This window comes from Sphaerodactylus townsendi, linkage group LG01 (assembly GCF_021028975.2).
Source record: "Sphaerodactylus townsendi isolate TG3544 linkage group LG01, MPM_Stown_v2.3, whole genome shotgun sequence".
Taxonomy (NCBI): Eukaryota; Metazoa; Chordata; class Lepidosauria; order Squamata; family Sphaerodactylidae; genus Sphaerodactylus; species Sphaerodactylus townsendi.
Window position 1 is genome coordinate 97,273,425 of NC_059425.1, and position 27,139 is coordinate 97,300,563.

At 40.0% G+C, this 27,139-nt stretch overlaps 1 protein-coding gene across 2 annotated transcripts in view; it reads left to right on the top strand.

The window, feature by feature from the left end:
- NOX3 (NADPH oxidase 3) overlaps positions 1 to 27,139 on the top strand; it is a 49,125-nt gene that overhangs the window by 16,179 nt on the left and 5,807 nt on the right. For both annotated transcript variants that reach the window (XR_007245432.1, XM_048507455.1), the window contains exons 8-10: positions 5,647 to 5,739; positions 11,286 to 11,539; positions 16,356 to 16,518. Coding sequence is in view for 1 of the 2 variants with exons in the window: in XM_048507455.1 (XP_048363412.1) it covers positions 5,647 to 5,739; positions 11,286 to 11,539; positions 16,356 to 16,518 (510 nt within the window). In the remaining variant the exon portion in view is untranslated. The remainder of the gene's footprint in view (positions 1 to 5,646; positions 5,740 to 11,285; positions 11,540 to 16,355; positions 16,519 to 27,139) is intronic.

The window sequence follows — 27,139 nt, forward strand, 5'->3', positions numbered from 1 at the left end:
CCAAAAACAGCAGTTTGAAACTGGTGTGAAAATGGTGTAAAAGGGTTTAAAACGGTGTAAAAGGGTTTATACTGTTTTCACACCGTTTTCACACTGATGTTTTTGGCCCATGCGGAATCAGCCATTGTCACATTAAAGCTGCATGTCATCTGCTCACGTCCCTCTGCCCATATGCAAACTAAATTCTACTTTTCTGGTTTTCAAGGATACCCAGTTTTTCCTACATTCCTAAGTTTGCTCCCAGAGAGAGAAATCTCTCCAGGGTATACAAATTTTACATACATTCCTTAGACTCATAAAGTTCCCTTTTCCCATGTTAAGAATGATTTTACTTTAACAGATTATACAAACATTGATTCTACTAGAATTGAATTATAGTAAAATACAAGTACATACGAATCTCTCATTATCATTTCAGTGTTCAGTGTTCATTAAGATTTAGAAAAACACTTTTTCAATTTAACTAATCACATCCATTTCTATTCTAACCTCTGCTCTCTTTATTGCTTTGTTTACTCATGTAGCTATCCCCTACAGCTAGTGCTAACAAAGTTATAAAATGTATTCTTCTGTCACTGGCCCTTATTGACAAGAATTTAAAGATTTAATCTTTGCTTGCCTTCATAACCACTGACAAGTTTCTACTTGCAGTTTGACCTGCTGGTCTCTATACAGAAATCCCATTTTGATTCTTCAAATCCTTGGTTCATACCCTTGATATCAAATACAATTTTTAGGCATTTTGCCCAATCCCACAAAGCCCTAGGAAGGACTTTCTGGTGGGGGGGGGGTTGTCATTTTTTTGTTTTTCTGCCTCCCCATGCCACCAGAAAGCCCTCTGGAAGCAGCAGCACAGCCGTGGTGCTGTCCCTGGCAGGGGGCTGTGGATTGGGTTGCTTGTCTGAATGATGAGGCCAAGGTCATCGAGTAATATTCATGGTTGAGTAGATCTACATTTCTTTTGAAAGTGCTTAGCTTTTGCTTTTAGATAATCAAGTGTCAATTCATCAAGCTAGCTAAGAAACTGAGTAACAGCCTTTTTTTGCAGAATTCCAGACCGTTGTTTTGTTTTGAGTGTACAATGCTGTCTTCATGTATAGGGAACAGCCTTGCAGATTTTACCAGGCTTCCTTACCTATGATGCTAATCTGCCATTATTGTACAAAAGCTTGAATCCGCAGTCCTCATTTTCAACCCATTCAGGAGCAGTTAATGTCAATATTAATGATTTCATCACCTTGGCAAAAGGCAAGTATCCTGAATACAAGGAGACAAGCTTGGTCACTCAACAGGCCATCAAAGACTATTCATTTCCAACAAAAGGACACTTTAAAGATAACGCTTTATACAGCTGCTTGCTAAAGGATCAAAGGAGCCTATTTGAAAGCCTTAGCTGAATTCTCAGAGAAGGTATCAAATAGTTTAAAAATTCTTCACCAGGGTTTTTATGCCTGTGCAATACAAACAGAAAAAAGAAAGCCCTTTGCTTTTGCTTTTCTTTAACAAGTAATTAGGACCATGATCTACTTTTCATCAGAGACATTTTACAAGCACCACTATAGCTTCGAAAGCCGAAGCAAATGTTTCCGCAGGCAGCATATAATAAAGTGGGATCTGGCCCATTTAAACTTGTGCTTTCTTTTCCTTTTTAACTCCAGGATCAACAATCTTGCTATGCAGAGGAATGTAGGTTCACATCAGTGTCATTCTTTAATGGGGTTCTCAATTTAATGGTGCCACTTCTATGAAGTGACTAGCACTTTTTGGATCACACTGGACACCAGATTTCACTCTATAAATGCATTGTGTAATTATCATGTTATATTCAATGCATGCACAGCTGAATGTATGATTGAAACCTCAGATTTATCCAGGGCCTCATCCCCAGGTTCATCTGTAAAATGAATGCACAGTGGCTCTTTCTTACAAACTTATGCATGCACATATATGTGCATGCATACACATGTTCACTGTAACATAAATTTAGGTCTCTGTTACATGCAGTAATGTTTATCATCTTCGCCAAGCGAGATTATTGGCATTCTACCTGTCCCAAACTGACCTGGCTACAGTGATACAAGCAGCAATCACCTCTAGACTGGAGTACTGCAACTTACTCTAAGCAGAGCTTCCCTTAGGTTCAGCAGCTGCATTGGCTCCAGCTGCATTGGAGTACCAAATTAGGTTCAAGGTTCTGGTGCTAATCTTTAAAGCCCTGGGGCCATCAAACCTATGTGCCCACCTCTCCTATTACATCCCCCAAAGAGGGCCACAATCAGCAAGTAACAACCTACTGGTGATCCCAGGCTCAAAAGAGATCCCAGGCCTCAACCAGGGCCAGGGTGTTTTCACCCCTTCCCCCAGCTTGGTAGAATACTCTGGCTGATGAGAACCAGGACTTGATGCGGTTCCTCAGGGTTTGTAAAATGAAACTGTTTCTCCAAGTTTATCGTCTATGAAGTAATGGTGTAATCAATGATTTCTACCAATGTTGGCCTCCCTCTTCCCACTTCCCCCATTTCCTTCTCTCTCCCCCCCCCCACCTCACTATTATTCCAAATAATTTTATTGAATTTTAAAAATATAAACATAAAATGAGTACAATTTCTTGACAAAGTCCGATGGACAGACAGTGAATAAAACAACACCATTCATATATTTAATTTCTTGATACTTCTTGCAATAACAAGATAAATTATCTTAACCTTCTAAGATAGGTTTTCTTCACCTTTTATGCAAAACAGTAGTCTTGTTTGTTTATTCCCTAAGATACAGAAATCCAGACATATTCTACCTGCTTCTAATTATAATCCTAATCCTAACCCCGCCCCACTATTATTGCTGCTATAATTATACTGAGATTTTAATCACCATCCATTCCAGTTTTGAAGGTATCATTTTTAAGTTTTAGAATGACTATATAGTTTTGTATTTATTGTATGTTAATTGACGTTTACTATATTTTATTGTATTTATATAATGGAATCCACCCTGAGCCCTCATGGGGAAGCATTCAAATATAATAAATAAATAATAGGAATCCCAAGCGATAGGCTTTGTGATCCATCACCCTCCCTGCCCATACTCTTCCTCCTCAAGTATCACAACTCAGTCACAAAGTGACTTGGAGAAGTACTCATCTAGTGGGAACAATTAATGGTTCTGCAGAGGGACTTTCTGATAAATTGATTTTAAAAATCAGCTTCATCAATGCAGGTCATAAAGTTTCACTGTACTAAATGATTCACAACGTTGCCTTAATAAATTATTAGTGACTATGGTCTATATTACTGTGTTCAGCTTACTGAAACTAGGATCCTACTATTTAGTTTTTGTATCAGTGTGTCATGGTAAGACTTTTTCTTTGCTTCAGTTTCTGTTTTTAGATTTCTGATTGGTTCTACAACCCTAATCCCACTATATTGTTTATGAAACATTATATTGTTCATTGAATTGTATTGGCTCCAAATGAGAAAGGTGGACTATAAATGACAACATAAATACACACATAAAAATCCAAGCATTTGTGCTAAACAGAGTGACCAGTTAATTAAAAACCAGCTTTCTATACCTTTGCTGGTTAAAATGAGACACTGTAAATTATTTTTCACATCCCAAAACTAACATGTGAAAATGAATGTTTGCACTTCTTAAATATCTGACATCTTCTTAAATATCTGACATCTGCAGGGCCACACACCCCTACCAACCAGGTCAGAAAATATGGCGCCTCTGTTCCCCGGCTTGCACAAAGTAACTCTGTGCAGAAAAATCCTTGCCCTTTAGCAGGACTAGTCTTACCTCTCAACTATCTTTTCAAGTTATGGTGAGCATATTTCAACCACATACCCATGAGCCTTTCCTAAATATTCAAATTATTGCATATTTATTAATTTGCATATTTAGCAAAGGTTCATTGGTGTGTGGTTGAAATGTGCTCACCATAACTTGAAAAAATAGTTGAGAGGCTGGACTAGGCCTGTTAAAGGGTCAGGTTTTCATTGAACAGAGCTGTTTTGTGCAGACTGGGGAACAGAGGCACCATGTTTCCTGACCCAGTAGGTGATTGGGGGTGGCCCTGCAAGGGGCATGGCCCCATGGGAGTGTGACCCCGCCACTCCCCTGCCTCAACCTTGGCCTCTAAAAGGCATGTTGCTGGAGGCCTGTAAGTGCTTTCTCTTTGGGTTCAGGATGGGGGACTTGGGGGTAGGCCATGCCCCTGAGCTCCACTCCTGAGTGGGGGGGTGCATGGAGACCTCATTGTCTCTAGGTGCCATTTGCTCACTATACGCCTCTGTTCTTATGCTATATTCAATTATCTAAAGCTATTGTAGTTCAGCTGAACAGAATTAATATATATATAGCTAGCTAATTAGCTTTGATCAATAGCATGATCAGTATATATGACCAGGAAGTGCCATTATCAGCTATAATATCTCAAGATCTAAGGAAGTTAATGCTATAGATCTGTTAAGTGTAATTACTGACAATAAAAACAGTATAATAAATTAAATTAAAATAGATAATTTCAGCATAAATCAACTTTTTGGGTCAAGTTCTGGCCAATGCAATACGTTAGAAGCACAAGCATAGAGAGGAAACTATCTGAAATGCTGCTACAGTATCTCCAGTCTTCAGTATTCTGTCATTGACAGAAATAAGAGTTAAAGTTTTATTGAACATACAGATATGCATCCTGACTCAGCAATTGTGAGCCACAGAGGGCATCCTCGCTGGTGTAGATCCCCTTTGCTGGATTGGGACAAAGTGTTCAAAAAGATGCTGACAGTACAATCCTGACCACAGTTACATATATCTAAATCCACTGACTTCAATGAACTTAGAAGGATGTAACTCTGTTAGCACTTTGAGAAGAGTTTAAAATGCAGCAACTATGCCTGTGTACATAGATGCCCTTGCTAGATAAGACTGGCATGCAGACATCAGCACATGTCAGGAATGTGGACAAAGATTATTTGTTGCCACCTGGTGAACGCTCTTCCTAAAAAGTTGACCAATGCTTTCAAAGTTGATTATGCTGATCAACTGTTTCAAAGTTAAGAACATGTTCAGACCTATAATCTTCACATCTGTGCACTGAGGCAGTGAGCCATACACTGGTATTTGTTCAACATATTGTAACATCTGCCAGTAATCCAAGAATAGCAAACAATTGTATGGAAGTCAGTTTTTGCAGTAGTTTTGAGGAATTACCCGGACCAACTGGGAGTCCTAGAAATGGAGATCACAGTTTGGGCTGAACAACCATATCAGTTTGTTCCGCCATTATCAGGATCAATGGGCAAGACTAGCAGAGAGGAATGCTTGCAATTACTTCAAAGATGGTAGCACATAATAGTTTTAGCTAGCTGACCTTCTTCTTACATTCCAGCAATGGAAAAGTGCCACTGATCCATCACAGGAACCCAAAACAAATGCATAACAACCGGTAAAATGTAAAAGCATGGAAATCTGTATTCTCAGAATATGGAGTGGCAATTACCCTTATAGCTAAGAATTTTGAGAGTGATGACTAAGCATGCTCCTAACAGCAGCAAGGTAAAGACTGATTATAATAGTGTAGTGCTCAAGAAGTTTAAGGGTGTATGTGTGTATTAAAAATTCTGTTCATATTATTAAAAACAGGCTTGGAAGTGGGTCTTAAGTCCTGTGATATTATATATCTGTGAGAGAATGATTAGACTGTGGCGGTTTCAGCAAGAAATTGTCATTACAAAGGTGAGTATATATTCTAATCATTATTATCAGTGTTGAAATCAAAATATATAGTTATCTTGCTTCATCAAAAGAACTTTTTTCTGTCCTTTCTCTGTTGATGCCACCATTTTCATTACCATATTCATGACTACTTTAGTACTCAACTCTTAGTATTGCTTTTTTAAAAATTAGTTTTCCTGCAACAATCTGACATTGAACTACAAGATATGCAAAATAATTATATTAAAAATAGAGAGGGCTTGTGAACTGTAAAGAATTATGCTTCCCAGAGCAAACTGTAGCTAATTCTTGAACATTTAAAGATAAATGAATTGCACAATTCTGTTCAGAACAGCTAGTTGTTTCTGTGATTGGCTGGTGTTCATAGTATCAAATGATTCCCATGAAATTATGTCCAAAAAATAACAAAGATAATTTAAAGACTGGCTGTAGAGCAAGAGGAACTACTTGCCACTGTTACCGCTGTTGCTCGGGTAACAATAAGTTATTTCAGCTCAGCAACGTATTGAGGCGCAGGAAGCCGGTGTTTCTCCAAGGCAAAGTATTTTATTTGGAAGCGGTGGTGACAGCTCGGGCAGGAGAATCGCACCTTGCAACCAAGCGCAAGAACTTTTATTCACCAACATCAAAGGGGGCAAAGGGGCAGGTAAAAGGGGAAGGTAAGGGGGCAGGTCCCTTACCGAACACCAATAAAGAAACATTAATACAAAAGAAAGATATAGTTACAACTTTTGTGAATGGGATCACGAAATCTCGCTGTCAAGCGTCTTCCCGTGAGATTTTGCAATGGTTCTGAAAGGAGAGCGGAGAAGATCCATTCAGAGAATCTGGGTAGGCTTGCTACCGCACCCAGCTATCTGCGTTATCAGATGGCTGTTTCCTTCGGTTATGATCTGAGGCTCCTGCGCCTCAGCTCCGCAACAAAGGGGAGTTCAAACTGTCCAATGGTGGTCCTGACACGTTTTCCAATGGCTGGAACCTCTGGGTGCTGCTATCAGATTTAATTTGAAAAACCAAAGGGGGTCTGTCTTTGCTAAGGAGTTAGCAGGGTGTTGGTCTAAGCTGCATTCCAGGGCTAGCTTCCTTGTCCCTTAATATCAGCTTCTACAGGCTACTGCTTTTACTAACAAACACAAATATCGAAAATAACGTTTCTAAACTTAAACATTAAAGAAAACTTTAAAGAATAAACACATATACTTATAGGTAAGAATATCCTACATTAACAATGACAAAACCGTAAACCGATTGAAAAACCTAGCTAAAATATAAATCTAGACAAAATTTAGCACAAAAAGGGCTTTCACTATATCCTAAAAGGGGCAGACGCAATGGGAAATCATATAACATTGACACATTCTTTGTGAGCCTCGTGGGGGCTTCTGAACCACACAAGTCTCTGCGTCTTGACATGGAGCCAGTGTAGTTGTGTAGCTTGACTCAGGAAAATAATTTGGCTATTTTCCTAGGCGGTAACACCACTGCGTGGATTCTGATTTGGCTAACACAAAGCACTCAGAGCCAAGATTTAAAAAAAAATTCTTTAATCTTATTGAGAAGTAAACATTTATTGATGATCAAAGCAGCTTTAGCTAATATAACTTATATTCATCTTTAATTAATATAACTTATATTCATCTGATAAAAAACCAATACTGTCCAAATCACAGTTAACCATAAAATAATAGCCTAATATGGTTAACTATAGTAGCATTGCCTATAGTTCTAAAGGAGTAAGCAAAAGCAAATAAATTTATCTGAAGCCCAAGTTTGTTACAGTACACAGTGCACAAAGTAACTCTTTGGTATGTAGTTACAGTTTATCAGTTTCAAGTTCCAAGTTCTAGCAGAATATTAAACCATCTCCAGTGACATAACTACACGCACCCATTTAAACAGCTTCTAGCCCACCTCCTCTGTATGAGACTTCAGTTAAACTGCCTGCCACATATAGAATGTTCACTCCTGAAAATTTCTCCCAGCATGCAATCTCTTCACACTGGCCATTGTATTTTCTATGTATTTTGTTAAGTGCTATCAAGTACTTCGTACTCATGGCAACCCTATTAATCAATGTTCTTTAAAACATCCTATTGTTCTGTCTTGCAAACTGAAGGTCATGGCTTCCTTGACAGAGTCATGCCATCTCATGTTGGATCTCCCACTTTTCCTGCTGCCTTCAACTTTTTCTAGCATTATTGTTTTGTCCAGTAACTATTGTCTTCTCATTATGTGACCAAAGTATGACCACCTCAGTTTAGTCATTTTTGCTAAAGTTAAAATTGCTCCTTCATTCTATTGTGACCTCCTGTCTGTAAGGTCCAGCTACTAAAAACCAGATCAGCAAGCAAAGATAGATGACTGTTTCTTGATCAGTGAGGTTGTTTATTCAAGCCAAAAAGCAGAATACATGTGATCACATGTGGTGTCTGAAGATTTGGGTTCAGAGACATTTAATCAGAGCTTGGCATACACTTTTTATAATTGATTGTTAAAGGCGTATCTTTGCAGTTTCATCCTACACTCCTCCTCCCGCCCCTACCTCATTTGGCAAGCAGTTTCCGATTATACAGGTGCCAAATAGCATCATAATACTTATTTTGCCAATAATTTAGCATATTAAGTTACTGGAAGTAAAACAAACAACATGTGTTCATTAAAGCTTTGCAGAGGAAATGGCAAAAAAGGGAGGGAACCTTGATACGGCCACTTGGAACATGAGGCCAGCTGCATATCAAATCTTGGAAGATTGTCAGAGTAACTTAACAAATATATTTGGCTGAGAAGGCTGAGACATGAAACTGAGATTAAGGCTGCCTCTATATGTACCTGGGGGACCAGGATTGCCAGGGAGTCCAGGATTGCCAGGGAGTCCAGAGGACCCAAAAGTTAGTAGCCCCGGAGGGACCCTGTGTAGTAGAAGAGCCAAGGACTTCATATCAGAAAACATATTATAGCCAAGTCTATTTTCAGACAGGATAGGAGTAACTATACTCCCTTTTATAAACAGCTGCAACATGTAACACTCTTTTCCTTTAAGCGTGTCAGGATAACCGAGTAAATAATCTTTTTAAGCTAAAAATATATGAGCGCCACAACTTTTCAATTTAACTATTTGAGTCCAAGTTATCACTATCACAATGGGCAAGATCTATCTTTAGCCATTCCTGAACAAATGGGTGACTGAAGAGTACAAATAAGTATATAATGATCCTGTAGGTTTTTATTGTTGCTGTTGTTGTGCATAAACTATTCAAAAGTGAAATAGAAGGCTAGTGTTCCACAGTAATAATCGACCTGGGCTCAGATTACCCTCTTGAGGTCTTAGAGCCACAGATATGTATTTGGTAACTGTCATGAGCCATGTCTATTGTCTATCATTATCTGATAGAAGATTAAAGAGATGGTAATTTTTACAATGACAGGGGGAGCACTCTAAAAGAGCAAGAGAGAGAGTGAAAGAGATAGCTGTGAGACCGCAGTCCCAGAATAAAGCGACCTGTAGTTTTTCTTTTAAAAAATGTAAGACTTTATTGAGGACTGATGCATGCAAGGGATAGACGAATTCTGGGGAATATAGAAAGAACCAAACCTTAAATCCCTGCTGCTCTTGGCCCGCCCCCTTGCCGGGCCCAAGAGACGCAGTTGCAGTAAGATAACAAAGGGAAGAATACCAACATTCAAATACAGAATTAACATTACAAAGGATAGGGGCTTGGCCACACCTCGGAGGGCTGTGGCTGCATTTTAGCTTTCGTTTCCTGGAAGGCTGAAGGAGGAAGGGGGGGAATGAGCCAAGGGGCCCATCCTGACAATAGAAAGGAGAAGTAAAATAGTTTAAGAAATCTGTCGTTTAAGAAGTGTGAGAGTTGCAAGGACAAAACTTTTTTTTCCAAGAAATACTGGCGAATCTTCTAAATGGCTCTTCAATTGGCAAGCATTAAAGTTAGCCAAAGAGAAGAAATGGTGATAAGATGGAACCGTACAAAAACAAAGGTATCCACTGCAAGTGAAAGATATCCATGGTTAAAAAAAACCAAAGCAAAAGGAGATCAAATTAAATTTAGCATCAGACGTGAGAGATAACTAATCTTGCATCTCAAGGTTGTTTCTTATTAGAGAAAAAGCTTTATTTAATCCCAGAGCACATAGTTGGGGAGTAGCAAATCCAACAGTTTTTGCATCTACTTTCTTACTCCAGTTACTTGCTAAAAATCAGAGATGGTCAAGTACAAGATTTCCAGGCTCCAAGTGGGGCCTAGAGTTCTCCAAGAATTACAAATGATCTCCAGACTGAAGAGATCAGTTCCTCTTGGGGAAAAGATGGCAGTTTTGGGAGTCAGTATGGTATTATATTTATGCTGAGCTCTCTCCTTTTCCCAAGCTCTGCTATTCCCAAGTTAGGCCCCAGGTCTTCAGGACTCTCCCAACCTGGAGTTGGCAGCTCTAGAAGAAGCAGAGAATTTCAATGGAAATATTTAACTTGAAATTAATACCAGTGATCCAGGCCAACAACTAATCATTTTATGCCAGTTTTGAGTTGAAGAGATGAGGAGAACACACAGCATAGGACCCCAAAAACTTCAAGTGGGAAAAACACTTGGCTTGTTTCCATCTTGGAAAAGTACCTTGGCCTTAACCCACCTGGGTTACCAGGAATGTACATTGCCCATTCTGAGTCCTATATGATCTCTGCACAGTGGTCAATGAGGTCCTGGTACTAGTCATGGTATGTGGCAGGTGCAAGTTCCAAGAAAATGAGGAGCAGGATAAGTAATTAAAAATACAGACTTACTCAGGCTATCTAGAGACCAGGATAGTAAGTATTGATGCTCTGATTTAAAACAACAACATAATTTTGATTCAGAATAGCTGATTTCTCAGCAATTTTGGTGTGAAATAAGAGGGGGGGGTAAAGGTTTTTAAGCATGTTGGGAACTCTCTACTAATAAAGAAAAAAACATCAGTATCAGTAATATAAGAATTGGAAGGCTGACAAATCTTGGTGCATGAAGATCAGATGCAGAAATCTTATGAGGTAGATCAGACTAATACAGATTAAATAATTGAAGGGCTAGAAAGCATCCCTACTGCACCAATTTCTTCCATAAGCATTTCAAGGAAACAGAATCAAAGACAGCTTGCAAATCAATGAAGTGTAAAGTTTCCCATTCTCAATTGATGTATATTTACCAGCAGGATGAGCTAAGATGTGAATGTGATGAAATATCGAGCTCCCTTCCATGAGCCAAATTTGTTCAGGCCCAAGGACAGAAGTTTCCAGTATAGAGGTCTTCAACCTAAGCAATAGTTGGGAAGGATGTAATTTGCCCTAGGCTGAGAAAAGACGAATAGGATAATTCATAGGATTCTTTCTATCTTCTTATGAACGATTATATGTTGTGATGGTGGTGATGGTGGGTTTACTGCTTCTTATGCAAAAATAATACTTCCAGATGAGTGTAATTTTTCTTGCATCACCATCTATCTTTGTATTGTCTTTTGATGAATAAGACTGTGTTGAGTATATTTTAAATCTGACTCAGGTAGTGTCTCATTCCTCCGGCGTTCTGGAGCTTCATATGAAGAAGCGTGGTTTTAAGATGGCAGCTGGTCAGTATATCTTTCTGCAGTGCCCTTCTATCTCACAGCTTGAGTGGCATCCTTTCACTCTCACTTCAGCCCCTGAAGAGGACTTTTTCAGTGTACACGTAAGGGCAGTTGGGGATTGGACGGAAGCCCTTATCAATGCCTTCGGAGCAAAAGAAAAAGTATTTCAGGAGCCCTGGAAGTTGCCAAGGTTTGATAATTAATAATACTATTTCAAATTGTCATTCTTGTGTTGATTAGTTGAAGAGTTGTGAAACTCTTTTCATATCAGAATACAGGTTAAATTATAAATATAGCAAAATATAGTATTATCAGATTTTTCAGGCAATTTGCTGTGCAGGCACTGAGTCATTACTGACCCATCACAATGTTTACTAAGCAGACTATGTTCACGGTGTGGTTTGCTATTGCCTTCCCAGTCATCTACACTTCATCCTAGGTACTCATTTTCCAACCTCAGAAGCATCAAACGCTGACTTAACTTTGAGCTAATTACCTGAAACTGACCTCCATCAGCCATGAGCAGAGCTTGGACTGCAGTGCTGCAGTTTACCATTCTGGGCCACAGGTCTCTTTTAAAAAAATCAAACACCCTCTTTAATGTTTTACTCCAGGAAAGTTAATTAAAATATGTCACATACCAAATAATATTTACTATTTTACTATGGAAATGATACAGTTAATGATAACCTCCTTTAACCCCCACCCCCCACCCCCCGGTCAATGGGAACATTGAGCTAAATCTTTTTAGGGAAAAGGCTTATTTCTGATTAACTTTACTTCTAATAAACTACTGGTTCTGAGCAATCATGCTTAATTTTGTGTTGCACTGGTTTAGGAAAGTATTAATTAAAATCATGAATGTATTTTTGTTTAGGATTTTATTTAAACAAACCAAGTAAAACACACACACCCCAAACAAAAAACAATCCACAAATATTTCTAAGGGGGATTGCAGAACTGTTGCAAAGCCTGTTGTGCTGGGCCAATCTCTTCTTTGCTAATTTGAACATGTACCCATTTCTTTTTCTGCCTTGATTATGAACAATTTTAACCTGTTCCAAAGTTATAAAATAGTGCCAGTCATATAACAGCAACATCACCTCTTGAATGGATACTCTGGATGTTGATACCAAGGGCCAAACTAGGCATGATGGTTTCCATGGGAGAAGTGTGACTGTTTCAGCATTTGAAAAGGTGCAGCTGGGAAATAAGAGAGCCTCAGCCCCCCATGCTGCTGGTCTGGACCCTTGCAGCATTTTTTAATTACTTTAAAATGGCATCAGTGTCCATAAGTTCAATATGTCTAGTTTGGCTCTAAATTCCTGGGAAGGCCATCACATGAGCCGTCAAAATCTATATTTTTTGTACATCTGCTTTCAGTATGCAAGGAGCAGACACATATTGCAACCCGATACAAAAGCAGCAATAACTATTCAGATATCCACCAATATATGAACAATACATAATCCAGAGAAAGTAAAGGGCAAAAAGAGTGTACATTTAACTGTCTATACCTTTTGTCCTGGCTGGATTAAAATTATTAAATTCAAATCCTGTATGTTAATTGCCTTGTGAATTGATGTTACTAAATCATCTTTAATCCATTGAATTAGGGATTTTAAAACCCCGTGTAATAAAGAGCAGATGACACTAGATGACACTGCAAAAACCTGTGGAGAGGGTGGATGCCATCTCCTTCCCTTTTGCTTCCTTCAAGTGTAACAACCAGCAGCCACAGATGAGGATGGGAATTTTTGTGTCCAACAAAAGATGCAAGAAGAAAGTAAAAGGGCCTCACTGTCAGTAACAGGTAAAAAATAAGGCCAAGACCAATGGTATAAAATAATGTGAGTGTGTACACACACACACACACACACACACACACACAAGACCAATGGTCTTGGCCTTATACATTGGTCTTGGCCTTACACACACACACACACACAAACACACACTCAACTAACATTTCCTGTGCATATCAGAGGAATGTATTAGTCTTGGAGTGTTTCTTTTACACAATACAAGATTAGTAGCCAAGTAGCCTTGGCCTTATTTTTTATCTCTCAACAGAAGAGTCACCCACCTAGATCAATGGGATTTGAATAGACATTACATTATGTACCACTACAATTTTACTTATTTATTTGTCTTTTGTTAATGACACTTATTTATTACCAGTTGGAGATCTGTAGCCAGGTTCTTGAACCACTCTTCTTGGATTGGGTACATTTATTCTACCCTGAAATCTTATTTTAACTCAAGATTTTTAAATATATTTATTGATTAAATGCTTAATGTATCATTTTAGCCCCTTCTTCACATTCTCATTTCTTTACTATGTAACAAGAAGTTCTCAAACTGATTAGAAGCATTTCTCCGTGCTGTACCCCCGTGCTGTAATTTGCACAGTATAGAAAATAGAAATTTAAAGCCAGGATGCTTTTCAGTAAGTCATAATTAAATATGCAAATGCACCCACTAATTGAGGCCATGCAATTAAATGAGTAATCAGATTTCAAAAATCCTTAAAATTGCAATGGCATTCTTAGGCCATTTCCGCGCGACGGGTTCTCTCAGGGCACCCCCCCCACGCTTGGCAAGAATTCTGCCGGCGTATGGAGGCTATTCAGACGCTAGCATGCGAAGGCTGCAGGAGAGGCCAAGTGGACAACAGGCGGCTCCACATGGAGCCGTCTTCTTTTCTCAGCCCCACTTCATTTCAAAGGAAGTTCGGCTCCCCACTCCATGCTGCCCTCCCACCTCCAGGGGTCGAGGACAGTGAGGGAGGGCTTCGGAGGCCAGCAGGCCGACGACGACAAGGTGAGTGGAGGGGAAACAGCGTATTCCGGCGGTGCCGCTCGCATCAAGACCGGGCCAAGCACACGCTGTTAGCAAAACAACCCTTTAAAGGGTTGTGGCTCGGACGCCTCTGGGAGGGGGGCTGAAATAGGTCGGTACAAGGCAAGCAGCGCCGTTTCAGTGCTAATGGCTCCCTCGAACGGCGTTTTTGCCGTCCCCAGGGCGCCATAAAAGGGCTGTGCGGAAACGGCCTTAGATAAATATCCAGGTCCCTTGCTCACATATCTTCCCGCTCTATTGTACTGTGATAAATATGCTCTTTAATACCAAATGCCCCTAATTTAAATTGTATGATCAGAAATAACTGAAATGAATATGTTCTATCTGATACTTTTTTTGCATTTTCACCTTTTGTAATTCTAGTCCTATTGCATTGTTGATCAGATGGCTTGTGTTGTCTGATTATATTGTTGTTCAACATGATGAGAGGAGGGTTGTTGGTATCCTTAAGCCTTCCCACTGCTTTGTGGCCTGAGGAGATTTTTTTCTCCAAAATTCTAATGGTCAGTTATACTTTGACTGAGCAGTCCTTTTGTCTGTCAATATTGCTATGTAATAGTGTGACAATGGTGATTTATAATTTGTGTACACTTTGCATTTTCCCACTTCTGTAAATTAAATCAAACAGTAAGAATGTTCTTTAGCTGTTCATCTTGGGCACTTCACAGACAGGAAGGGACACCTAAATAACCTTTTCCTTAATGTCAGAAAATAAAATAATAATAAACTGGCACCAGAGGTTTATAAAGTTAAACAAAGAATCAAATGATTTTATTTACAAGAACTAAATCAGGAAGTTTTTCTGGCAAAGGAATATATATATTTGAGAGGTTACTATTTACAAGTTGTTTCAGTATCTTTTTACAGTTGGTACGAGGTTCATACAGGTCACTTTAGTGCCTTTAAGTTGCTACTATCACTTCAAGTATACACACAATAAGGACCCACAAGTATAAGTGTCTGGTTTTCTGTTTGGCTCTAGTTTATGTACTAAACCAAAGGTAAGTATAACATACACAGTTCCTCAGACACTAACTCAAAGACAGTCTCTCCTCTAAAGTTTCTCTCTCACACGGTGTTTCTCAGAGAAGGATTTGCAAGTTTCCTCCAGGAAACCCAATCCTTTATTTCTTTAAAAACTCAACTGCTCTCAGAAGCATCACTGCCCATGTATGGGTGAGTTTTCCTCAGAGAAATTAACCAAGACCCCATTGTGATCAATGAGTGTCATTGTGTTGTGGTTAACTCCAGGACCTTGGCACAGATTCCCTATTTTAAATCTGCCCTTCCTGGCATTTAATTAAAGTAGTTTGGCTCACTTAAAACCAACCCTCAACTATCACAGAATGGAGCTCTAACAGAGTACCCATTCCCTCTGGTGTTCAATTCAGTTCCTCTTCAAAACTTTCAGTGCTCTGGCTAAGAACAATTTGCAGTTCACTCTAGCCAAACATAAGGAGTTCCATGTTAACCCTTTGGGCTCCCAACATTCTACTGCCTGAAGGTGCCTAAGTGTCTGAATATGTCACAATCCACCTTGGATCGCAGAATCCCCCCCCCCCAAAGCTTGGCAATAAAACAACTGCCTGAATTGCCCTGACTAGCCTGAATCACCAGAGCTTCGAAGCCAAGCAAGGTCAGTCATGGTTAGTATGTGGTTAGAAGACCACCAAGAAGACCAGGTTTATCATGCTGAGGAAGGCAAAGGCAAGCCACCTCTGGTCATCTCTTGTTTTAAAAACCCCATAAGGGTTGTAATATGTTGGTTGCAACTTGATTGCTCACATTAAAAATTATAAATACATAAATACAACTAGCTTCTTTTTTCTTGAAACAATGGAAACTAAGGCTGATTCCGCACGGGCCAAAAACAGTAGTGTGAAAATGGTGTGAAAACAGTATAAACCCTTTTACACTGTTTTAAACCCTTTTACACCATTTTCACATCGTTTTCACACTGCTGTTTTTGGCCCATGCGGAATCAGCCTAAGCTAATATTTTAGGAAAATATAAACCTATTATGTTTTGTGTTTTAACACATTCAAATCATGATAATGTTGCAGACTTAGTTTAAATGTTACTGCTTGGCTGATCTTTGATTGCAACAAATGAAGTTATGTTATGTAATGTAAATGTTACTGCAGACTAGCTGTGGATGGACCTTTCGGAGCTGCAGCAACAGACGTCTTTCAATATCAAATTAGTGTATGTATTGCAGCAGGAATTGGAGTTACTCCCTTTGCTTCCATTCTGAAATCCATATGGTACAAGTGTTATACTCTAAACACAGAACTGAATCTGGAAAAGGTAGGGAATACAGTATAGCTATTAATTTCATTTGTAAAGGTACTTTTATGGGGGTTTTTTTTGCAAGAATCTTAATAAATATCCACTGTGTTTGTAACAATCAGTGAATACTCTGATTCTATACAGCTTTGACATCCTGTATTTACTAAGGTAGTTGAACTATATTTCTGTCTCGTGTTGGAAAGCAACATCCTGTTATGAGTCTAGTTAATGTAAGTACCACTGAAAGAATAATTTAGGAAACTTTTACCATAGAGGGAGCTGTGGTAAATTCTCTACTCCTTTATTGAGAATTTTCTCTTGCAGTTCAGCCTCCTTAGGGGCCTATTTACAGAAAATAGTGCCAAGCTAAGCAGTGAAATTGCACTCTTCCCCTCCCCCGGCTGAATTTTCAGCATGAGGCAGGAACAGAAAAATATCAACTTCTGCTGCCAGCCCGGCAAGGTGTTTGGCAGCAGAAGAGGCCAGAAGAAAATTTTTTGATGAAATTTGTGCATAGGCATTTAATAGAACGGTCTTCAAAAAAGTTCCAATCTGTAAATGGTTGCTAGCTTGTTATAGAGACAATTCAGATTCCCACAACATCTAATCATCTGGGAAATATTTAATAACTGGGAGAAATATTTAATAACTGGGAGAAAGTTTAGAAATACCTTCTCCATTGCGTTTATTTTTCTGCATATCTTTTATTCTCTCACCCAAAGCAGATGAGTTCTGACAAAGGTTTGTTTTGGTACAATAAACTCATAAAAATATAACATACTATTTAAATAACTTGAGGAAAAAAAATGTATTTGTGTACATTTAGAACTTTGTCAGATTGTTTAAGGACACATTTTTACCTTTATATTTCTTACAAAAATATAATTAACAAAGGCTCATTCCGCACATGCAGAATAATGCACTTTCAAACTGCTTTCAGTGCTCTTTGAAGCTGTGCAGAATGGCAAAATCCACTTTCAAACAGTTGTGAAAGTGGTTTGAAAATGCATTATTTTGTGTGTGCGGAAGGGGCCAAAGACACTACATGAGGTTTGTACCAAATCTCTTTCTTAAAAAGGTTAGAGACCTTCTTATTTGCCTAAAGGATTGCTTCATTTTATCAGACGGTACACAGCCTTCTTACCTTATTACTACTCATTACTCCCTGGACAACATCAGCTTTCAGGACAGAGGGAAGGGAGGGAAGGCAGCAGGAGGTGCCAGACCAGATGATGCCTGTTGTGCAGCTTGGGCCAGGCCATGTGCAGCCACAGATCTTTTAGGGAGCTGGGCAGGTTGGCCAGTGGCTGTATGCATCTTGATCCTGACAGGGGTGAACCACTTCTCTTCTCCAACTCCTATGGCACTTGTAGGGCAGGGAAGCAGGAGCCACACTTGTTCAGGTTTCTGGGGGTCTTACTTGATTCGGGACTGCCACTGTTCTCCCCTCAGCCACCGTGGGAGGGGGAGGCACTTTCTCCAGGTCTGTATTCTGCCCTGGATTCTCGCCTCCCATGCCAGGCCGCACCTTCAATGCCTCCTGCAGGCAGGGCCTCCCTCCCACATCCAACATGACGGCCACATTCCAGCCACCTTCCTAGCCTGCTGTCCATGGGAGAGGGATCCAGTGCAGTGCAGTGCAGTGGGCTGCATTTGTCTCTGAAGCAGAGTCTTGCTACTGGGGACAAGGAAGGGGGCAGTTGATCAAACACCCCCACATGACCAATCCAAATGACACTGCAGCACCCTTCACTCCCACCCTCGCATTATGTGCCTGAGCTTGCCTGTTTTTGTTTTTCCCTCTCTGCTGTATGATAGGGCTCTAAAAGTTTCTGTGTTATATTAGTGGCATGTAGTTTGTTATTGTCTTTTTGCAAATCCTGTTGCAGTAAAGGTTATTGAAATCAAACCTCAAAGTGTGGAATTGGATTATCTTGAATTTTACCAATACGTAATGGGCCCAGAGACGCCAGAATAAATTGCAAGAAAGGTATAACTGTGAGTCAAGTAAGAGAAAGAAGGGGCACGCCCAATCCAGAGGAAAATGGCAAGCAATGTAGATGGCTAAATTTGATAATAGCAGTTATCAGTTGTGGAGCTTCAAACTGGAAATGCTACTGTGCAAATAAGACATCTGGGATAATAGAATTATAGAGTTGGGAGGGGCCAGACAGACCGTCTAGCTATCTCAACCCCCTGCAGGTCAGTTTAGAGAATCCTGCCAGATACTAGGAATTGCTACTCCCATCAGTTTTCAGCATGGCCAATTGGCCATGCTGACAGAGGCTGATGGGAATTGTAGTTCCTGAACATCTGGAGAGCCGCAGGTTCCCTACCCCTGGCCTAGAGTATCCCTGGCAAGTGTACATCTAGCCTCTGCTTGAATATTGCCAGAGATGTTTTAAGCATTGATAGACCAAGCATTGACAAGCAAGCAAAGGCAACTACAAGTCTGTTAGTGGATGGTGATCACCTTATCCACATAAGGAAAGAAGATACAGCTAAAGGTATGCAGAATACACTACCAAAGGTGTGAGAGCGTTCAAACCTAAACCTGCTGTATAAATTGTATACAATGATATCTGACAGAGAGCAGACTAAAAGGTAAATTCCATGCTAGAAATTGTGAAATAGCTGTGTGGATGAAAGACAATCACAAAGTGGCTCTTTTACTATGCAGTTTTCCAGAGTCATGTGGTCCACTCATCAATGCCCTTGAGACTAGACCAGAAGCAGATCTAACACTACAATATGTTAAGAGCAAATTAATGGATAAGTATAATAGCAGAAAAGAACTCCAAACTCTTGAAGACTGAAAAACCAGAGACTGCTCTTGAGGTAAATGAGGCATTAAAGACACACCAAAGAAACCAGGGTGTGTTGTTGCTGTTAAAAGTCTGGAAGCTCTTAAAGACTGAAAAACCAGAGACTGCTCTTGAGGTAAATAAGGCATTAAAGTCACACCAAAGAAACCAGGGTGTGTTGTTGCTATTAAAAATCTGGACATCTGAAAAAGAATTGTTCAATCTGAAGAACTGAACAGAGAAAACAAATCACAGAAATCACCTAAAGAAAAGGCAGCTGCAAGTGAATCTGTAGATGTGATGGACAGCTGCATTCCAAGGAGTTGTCCCAGACATAGAATTTTGAGAATGACAGTTAGAACTATGACAGTTGACAGTTGACTGAAAATGTAGTGATTATAATGGCAACATATTTACAAAATAAGTTGCCAATGTCATCAAAGGCAATTGACAGCACTCCATATGAATTATGACATAGACCAGAGTCAAATGCCAAGCACCTCAGAATGTGTAGATACAAAGCTTATGTCTTCATTCCCAGTGAAAAATGCTTGAAATGAGACAACCCAGAGCAGAAATGCTAGTGGGTTAAAGTGATTGCTGTAAAGGGTACAGAATCCTATAACCAAAGACTGACAAGGTTGCAGTAAGCGGTTCAGTGTACTTTGATGAGACCCCAGAACTAAATCCAATGAAACCCTCTACAGTTAAAGAAAACTCATCAATAATGAGCAAGAGATAACAAGACTAAACAAAGCATAGATGGAATTCAGCACAGACTTCTCAAGTTACATGTAGAAATGGGGCTGAGTGGTTAGAACCCTCAGGTGCTCAACCCACATAACTAAAAGTAGATAAAGGTAGAGCAACCTTGCAGACTTTCCTATATAGCCAAAACTGAGAAAATTCCTGAGCACTTGTCTTGAGAAAATATTTCCAAGTTGCCTAAAAGTAAAAAATTGAGAGAGGCAGCAGCACAAGATATATAATCCCTTCACAAAAATAAGATTTGGACACTCGCCAAATTGCCACCTCAGCACAAAACTACAGGGTGCAAATGGGCATTCAAAATTAAATATAAAGCAGAAGGGGAGGTGGAAAGGTATAAGGTAGGACTTATTGCAAAAGGATATTTCTCAAAATATGATGAGGATCATATTACCCAAAGTGGTGAGAAGTCTCTCCCTTTTAGTGTGGGGAAATTAGCTGGAGCAGACTCTTGGCTTGCAAAAGGCCGGGCATCATGGGGTCTTGAATGCCTTTTTATATGAGATTCAGCTTTTATATAGAAACACGCAGGACAGTAGATCAAAGTTTAACAATTTTCATTCAGGAATAAAAATGGAGGTACACAGGCACACAATAAAATAACAGAACACACACACAATCCTAGGATATAGATCTAGAATAGATAAGAAATATAGGGAGAAGCAATAGAAGTTATAGTCACCTGATCCTGGAGTGGAATGGTCTAATGAACAGAACTGAGAGACTTGCGCTTAACTCTGGAAGAAACAGCGCTGTGGAACAGTATTACAGACAGAGTTGTCTAGAGATACTGAACACTGTCTATTGGGAAAGTGGGCTTCTTTATAGGGAGAAATGGATCCTCAGTGTTATGCAGAGTGATCCTAAATCTCCCTAGACAAAAGGATTTCCTGCCCTTCCTGGGAAGAACAAGAGACAGACATCAACTTTAAAGGTGGGTCATCAGTTTAGACATCAGCTTGATGTGCCTAAGGAAGTTAGCTGAAAAGATTACAGATGTGAAACAATGATAATGTAGAGTAAGGTGGTCATTAAAAGTGTTACAGAGGGGAAGAAACATTAGATAGTACAATACAAGGCAGGTAAGCAAATTAATACATCTTTGTCTTTTCCGGTGCACATGGTACAGGGCTGGAGATGGGAACTCTCTCTACACAAGATCTTTTGTGTAGACTTAATTCTGTCAGAAAGGGTGTGAGAGGACATCATGCAAGTTGCTTTGGAGGGAGACTTGTCCAGACAGAGTTCTTTTTCTTTGTAGGTACACTGAGCCAATGCCCAGAATAGACTCCCCCATTTTGAGGCATTGTGCTGACAAGCACCCAAGGTTTGGCTGAGGTGGTAGAGGTGCTGTCTTTTGTTAAAAACGGACCCTTGGTCCACCACAGGTCAGTCTGGCAATATTTATGAGACATTTGCTCCAGTAGTAAAACATTCCACTAAGTATCTTATTGAGTGTGGCCACTGGAAAAGGAGTACATATCAAACATTCAGACATTAAAAAATGGCTTTGTGTATGATAGTATTAGAGAAGATATTTGCATAGATCAGCCACTTGGGTTTGAAGAATCCGAAGACCAGACCAGTATATGTAAACTCCAACAGAATATTATTGGCATTAGGCAACCAGCCAGAGTGTGGAACAAGAAATTAAATGAAGTACCCACAAGTGAAACATTCAGGAGAGGCAAAGCAAATCCATGTTTGTACTCTAGAAAATGAAATAACCACTGGACATACATCATGGATGACATAATACTTTGTTTCAAACAAGAAAATACACCAGGTGAATCAGAATTTTGAACGGGAACAACAGCAAGACATCACAGTTTTTTTTAGTATTCAGGTAGAAAGAGAAGTTGATGGGAGCAATGTCTTTAATCAGAATCAAAAAATCAGTTTCATATTAGAACATTTTGGTATGAAATATGCAAAAGAGGTGAAGGGACCCATGGAAGCAGGATATCTGGAAAATGAAAGAAGTCAAGAACCATTGTCAAATAATAATATCATGAGGCAATCAGAAAACTATTGTATCTAGCAACAGTGTGTAGGCCAGATAGAAATGCTGCCATAGGATCTCTGAGTAGGAAGGTTTGTGCACATAGCTGGAAAGGCTTGAACACAGTGTTACCCAAAATGGTAGGGTCTGGCCTCCTTTGGATGGGGAATTAGTGGGGACAGACCTTGCTTTGTATGAGGAGGTCTTTGCCCCCTGAGTTTTCAGAGGACTTTCTCTGTCAGAAAACTGCATGAGTCAGTAAGTAAAGTTTAACAATTTTTATTAAGAAAATAAAATAATAAACGTTCACATAGTAAAACACAAGCACCCAGAGAACTTCAAGAGTCCTAGAATTTAGAAAGAGGTGACAGGATAGGTTTGGGAAAGAGTAGGTCATTGCGAGAAGGGTAATAATTACCTATGTTGAAGAGAAAAGGGTCCAAAGGGCAGAATCCAATGCTGTCATTAAATTCCAAGAAGAGGGCTAGAGCAGCTGGCACACAGTGAAACCAAACCAACAGGCGATCCAGACGCACTGGGCAAAGCCTGCATGTGGGCAGCCTGGTTATAGGAAAATCTGACCCTACAGTGATGTTAAGAGAGCTAATCTTCCTGAACAAAGAAAGTTCTTGTCTTCCAGGGGAGGACAATTCTGTGGGTGATGGATTGATGAGTCAATGCCAGGGAGCATCCAGCTGTTGATTAGATTTAGGTTGGAATTGATGAAATCACAATTCCAGAGTGTTATAGAATAATTATAGATAAATAATTATAAGTTGTGAGGTATTCAGATATGTTATCCAGAGTCGTTTCTATTAGATGTGAGTGCTTTTGGGGTAGAGGTCAGAGGCTTGTTTTTCAGAAATTATTTACTAAAACAAATGCTTAAAGCTTGCAAGAAAAGAGGAAGTAACGCCTACATGTAGGGAAAGTACACGTATAGGAATATTAGTAACTGGAAAGTACACGTATAGGAATATTAGTCATGGAAAAAACCATCATGGAAAGAACCGTCATGGAAATAACCATTGCTTAATAACCTGTTGCTTAAATGGGTGAAACTAACAGAAAAACAAGTATGGGGGATTTTTTGGGAGGGTTTCATGAGATCATGGTACTGCATTTTGATAGGAAGATTGTGAGCCTTGGGCCAGCCCAGAGTTTCTTGGGATTGGTTCAAGTTGACAGACAGGATGCCTTAAATTGAGCTGCACTGCGATGCAGACTTTTAGGGAGCCACAGGTTCCCTCCATCTTCTGCAGAGATGAATAAAACTGTTTACTGCTACTGCTGGATTTGTGAGTATTAATTGGGAATATTGGAAAATACTCCATAACACAGAGTATTCCAATTCAAAGGCCCCTTCCGCACACACAAAATAATGTGTTTTCAAACCACTTTCACAACTGTTTGCAAGTGGATTTTGCTATTCCACACAGCTTCAAAGAGCACTGAAAGCAGTTTGAAAGTGCATTATTCTGCATGTGCGGAAAGAGCCAAAGAAGGGTCGAACAGTTCCCAGAAGTGAAGCAGGAAGGGTGTGGTAGGATTAGTGAGGTAAGAATAGCTGTCTGGAAACCTTGATTATATTAGGTTGGCTGGTGTTTATTTATTTATTCCATTTATACCTCACCCTACACTGAAGTCCCAAGGTGGCTTACAAAATAGGGTTAAAATCCCTGTTAAAACATTTCAGTCCTAAAAATCATAAAACATTAAAAACCACTATGAAAACATCCTTTAAAGCAGTCAATAAAAACTTCAATATAAAAATCTCCCCTCCCCCCCTTCAGCATGTGTTTTGTGTGCAAGAGTGCAGGTGTGCAGTTCCCAGGAGCTGTGGCCATTTCTCAGGGCTTCGCCATTGTTTTCCAGGTAGCTGTACTCAGGTGTAGCTAGCAGCTCCGCATTCCAGTGTGAGACTGGAGGATTTGCTCAGGCAGGTTCCTTTCCTATAGGCACCACAGAACAGATTCAAGATATGACATCCAACTTAGCCTGTATTGCCAAGGCACCTTTAGGTAATATGGGAAGAGTGCTACTTTCTAAAAACACCCCATATGTCCCCCTGGGTTGAAACTGTGACAATCAGCAACTGTAGATCCAAAATTAAAAGCATATGTGGATGCTGATTGAGTTGGGGATACCACTGATTGGAAGTCCATCAGTGGATATCTGTTTTAGTATGGAAAAGAGACCATTCACTAGATGAGTTGGAAACAATTGTAGCACTTTCATCAACAGAAGTTTAATGTATTGCAGCTGCACAAGCACGTTATCTGGATTCAACAGTTAATTTCAGACCTGATTTTAGACTGGATGAACTTTAAGCAAGATCAGTTTTTGAAGACAATCAAGGCTGTATAAAACTGTCGCAGACTGAAGCATATGCAAAATCAAGGGCTCATTAACATGCAGTATTGACTCACCCAAGAAATGATTGCGTATGCTGTCACAAAACCATTGCCTGGAGAACAGTTAGGGAGCACCAGAACCTTCTAGTAAAAAATAAACATGGTAGAATAGTGTACATGCTGTGGCAAAGAGGTACTGGAAAAGCAACAGCCTGTTAAGAGTCTACTTAATGTAAATACCACTGAGTCATTTAGTCCACTTTTACCTTAGGGGGCCAGTAGTGCATTCTCTAGTATGTAGGGTTTATTGAATGCTATTTCTTGCAGTTCAGCCTGTTTCTTTTTGTTTCTCTCTTTTCTCTGTGTTAGTGTGTGTTAGTACTTGTACTCTGAAGGCTTCTCTGTTGCAGTAGCAGCATGCAATCAGTTATCTTTTCACAAATCCTGTTCAGTAAATGTCATTGAAAGCAAACTCCAAAGTGTGGGATTGGATTATTTCTTGTCTTCTGGCAATGTCTCTGTCAAGGCAAGCACTTTACCAACCCCCAGTCTTACTTATGGCTAGCAAATAATTGCAATAGCCTCTGATTTTTCAAAATTTATAGTTCTAAAACAGCTTGCAACATCTCTGCTCTTTGTGAGTAATTGAGAGTTGTCATTGGATCATTGTTATTCCGTGGCAGTGAGCAGACGCTGGTGTAAAAGCTCCGAAGTCTGATGGTCTGCCAGTGTGAGGGTATGGGCTAAAGACCAGTCCATGTGCATGAATGGTGCACTAGCTGACAGGACTGGACTATTAAGTCATTCATTTTCACCCACAACTGGGGAGCAGTCAAATTTATGCCATTGCAGTTGGGTCTTTAATACGTTTATTTGTACTGGAGAGAGCACCCTGAATGACCTTCACCTTTCTCAACAGTAACTTTTGGGGAGGGACAGGTGGCCCAATAGTACAGCATCTGCTTGGCATGCTCTGGTTCAATCCCTGGCATATCCAATCTAAAAGTCCAGGTGATTTGAAAGACCTCTGTCTGAGACCTTGGAGGGTTACCTCTACTCTGGCCCTTTCTGCATGGGCTGGAATTGGTGATTCCAGCCCAGTAAAACATTGTTTTGGGGGGAACGCTTCGCACAGGTGGTGCTGCGAAAATGATGCAGCGCCACTCTTTCCCTCCCCAAACGATGTATTCAAGCCTTGCGTGGGGAGTGAGGTTTTCAGAATACGCCGGTTTCCACCCGTTGCCAAGCGAACAGCAGCAGGTGAAGGCGGCGTATTCCCTGCACCAGCCCCAAATTGCTTCTTATTTTGTCCAGGCTTCCGTCACTCTGAGGAGGCCAGGGGACATGCCTCCTGGCCTCCATCGCTGCAGCCTTCGCTCTGGCCATGGGGGCGTGTCCCCTGGCCTCCTCAGAGCAACGGAAGCCAGGACAAGGTAGGGAGCCGTTTGGGGAGCTGCGTGGCTGTGTGAAGCCTTCTCCGCCAGTTGCACAGCCTGTGGGGCCATTCGGGCGAATGGCCCCAGGGCTGGCATCGGCGTGAATCATGCCGATGCAGCCCTGCAAATTTGGCCGTGCAGAAACGGCAGATAGTACTGAGCTTGACAACACAATGGTTTGGTTCAGTGTAGGACAGTTTCATATATTCAAACCTATCTCACATGGTTGTTGTGAGGATAATCTTTGCTACCCTGAGCTCCCTGGAGGATAAAATCTTTAAGAAAATAAATAAAATAACCACACTGAGTACTGAGGACACTGCTCATCAAATGTCATTATTGTGATTGTCCACATGAGGCCCATAACATCCATTCTATAATTATTCTACAGAAGCACATGTAAAACCAATGGGTGTTCTAATTCAGGGAAGATTGATCATCTCACATTGACAAAGATACTACACTTTAGTTCTTGGCAATATCTCCCAAACAACAATCCTAAAACTCTGAGGAAAGATGCTTGGACCCCTTAACAAATCCATGAAACATTTCAGTAAAGGTTTTGTTTTAAACATGGGAATCTGAGAGTGTCTAAACCTATATTTATGATAGTAAATGTGTGTGAAGAGGTGGTGTACTCTGATGGTTTAAGGGCCAAACCTGCTGAAAATCACCATCCACCTGTGGGATTTCCTGTGTAATTTTCCCCTTTAAGCTTAGTGGCTATATATTGGACACCAATGTAACATTATTAATTGCTGTTTTAATGGGGTTTTATTGTGACTATTGTTTTATTGTGTTGTTCACCGCCCAGAGCCCTTCGGGGGAGGGGCGGTATATAAAACCAATTATAAATAAATAAATAAATAAATAAATAAATAAATAAATATTCTATAAAAAGAACGTTATAAAAGGGATTGTGGAAGCCTTAATCTGTCTTGTGGCCTTAATTTTCTTCAACATAGCTCCACATCTGCAAAATGGAAAAAAAATAATGTTGATCTAGTTGGCAAGATTGTTGTCGGGATAACTGTGAGATCATGTCAAGCATTCTGAATGATCAAAAAGATTGATACAAATGCAAGTTATTATAACTTTAATTGTCCAAGTCCATGTAGAGAGCTCATGGCTCAGCACATATTTGGACAATATCTCTTTGGCCCAAGCCTCTTGTGCTGTTTTATTACTGGAAGTAGTTTAAATGGTCGTTTAAATAAAACTTCCAGATATTTCTCTTACCATTTTTTAAAAGATGTTTTAATGGTAATTGAATGA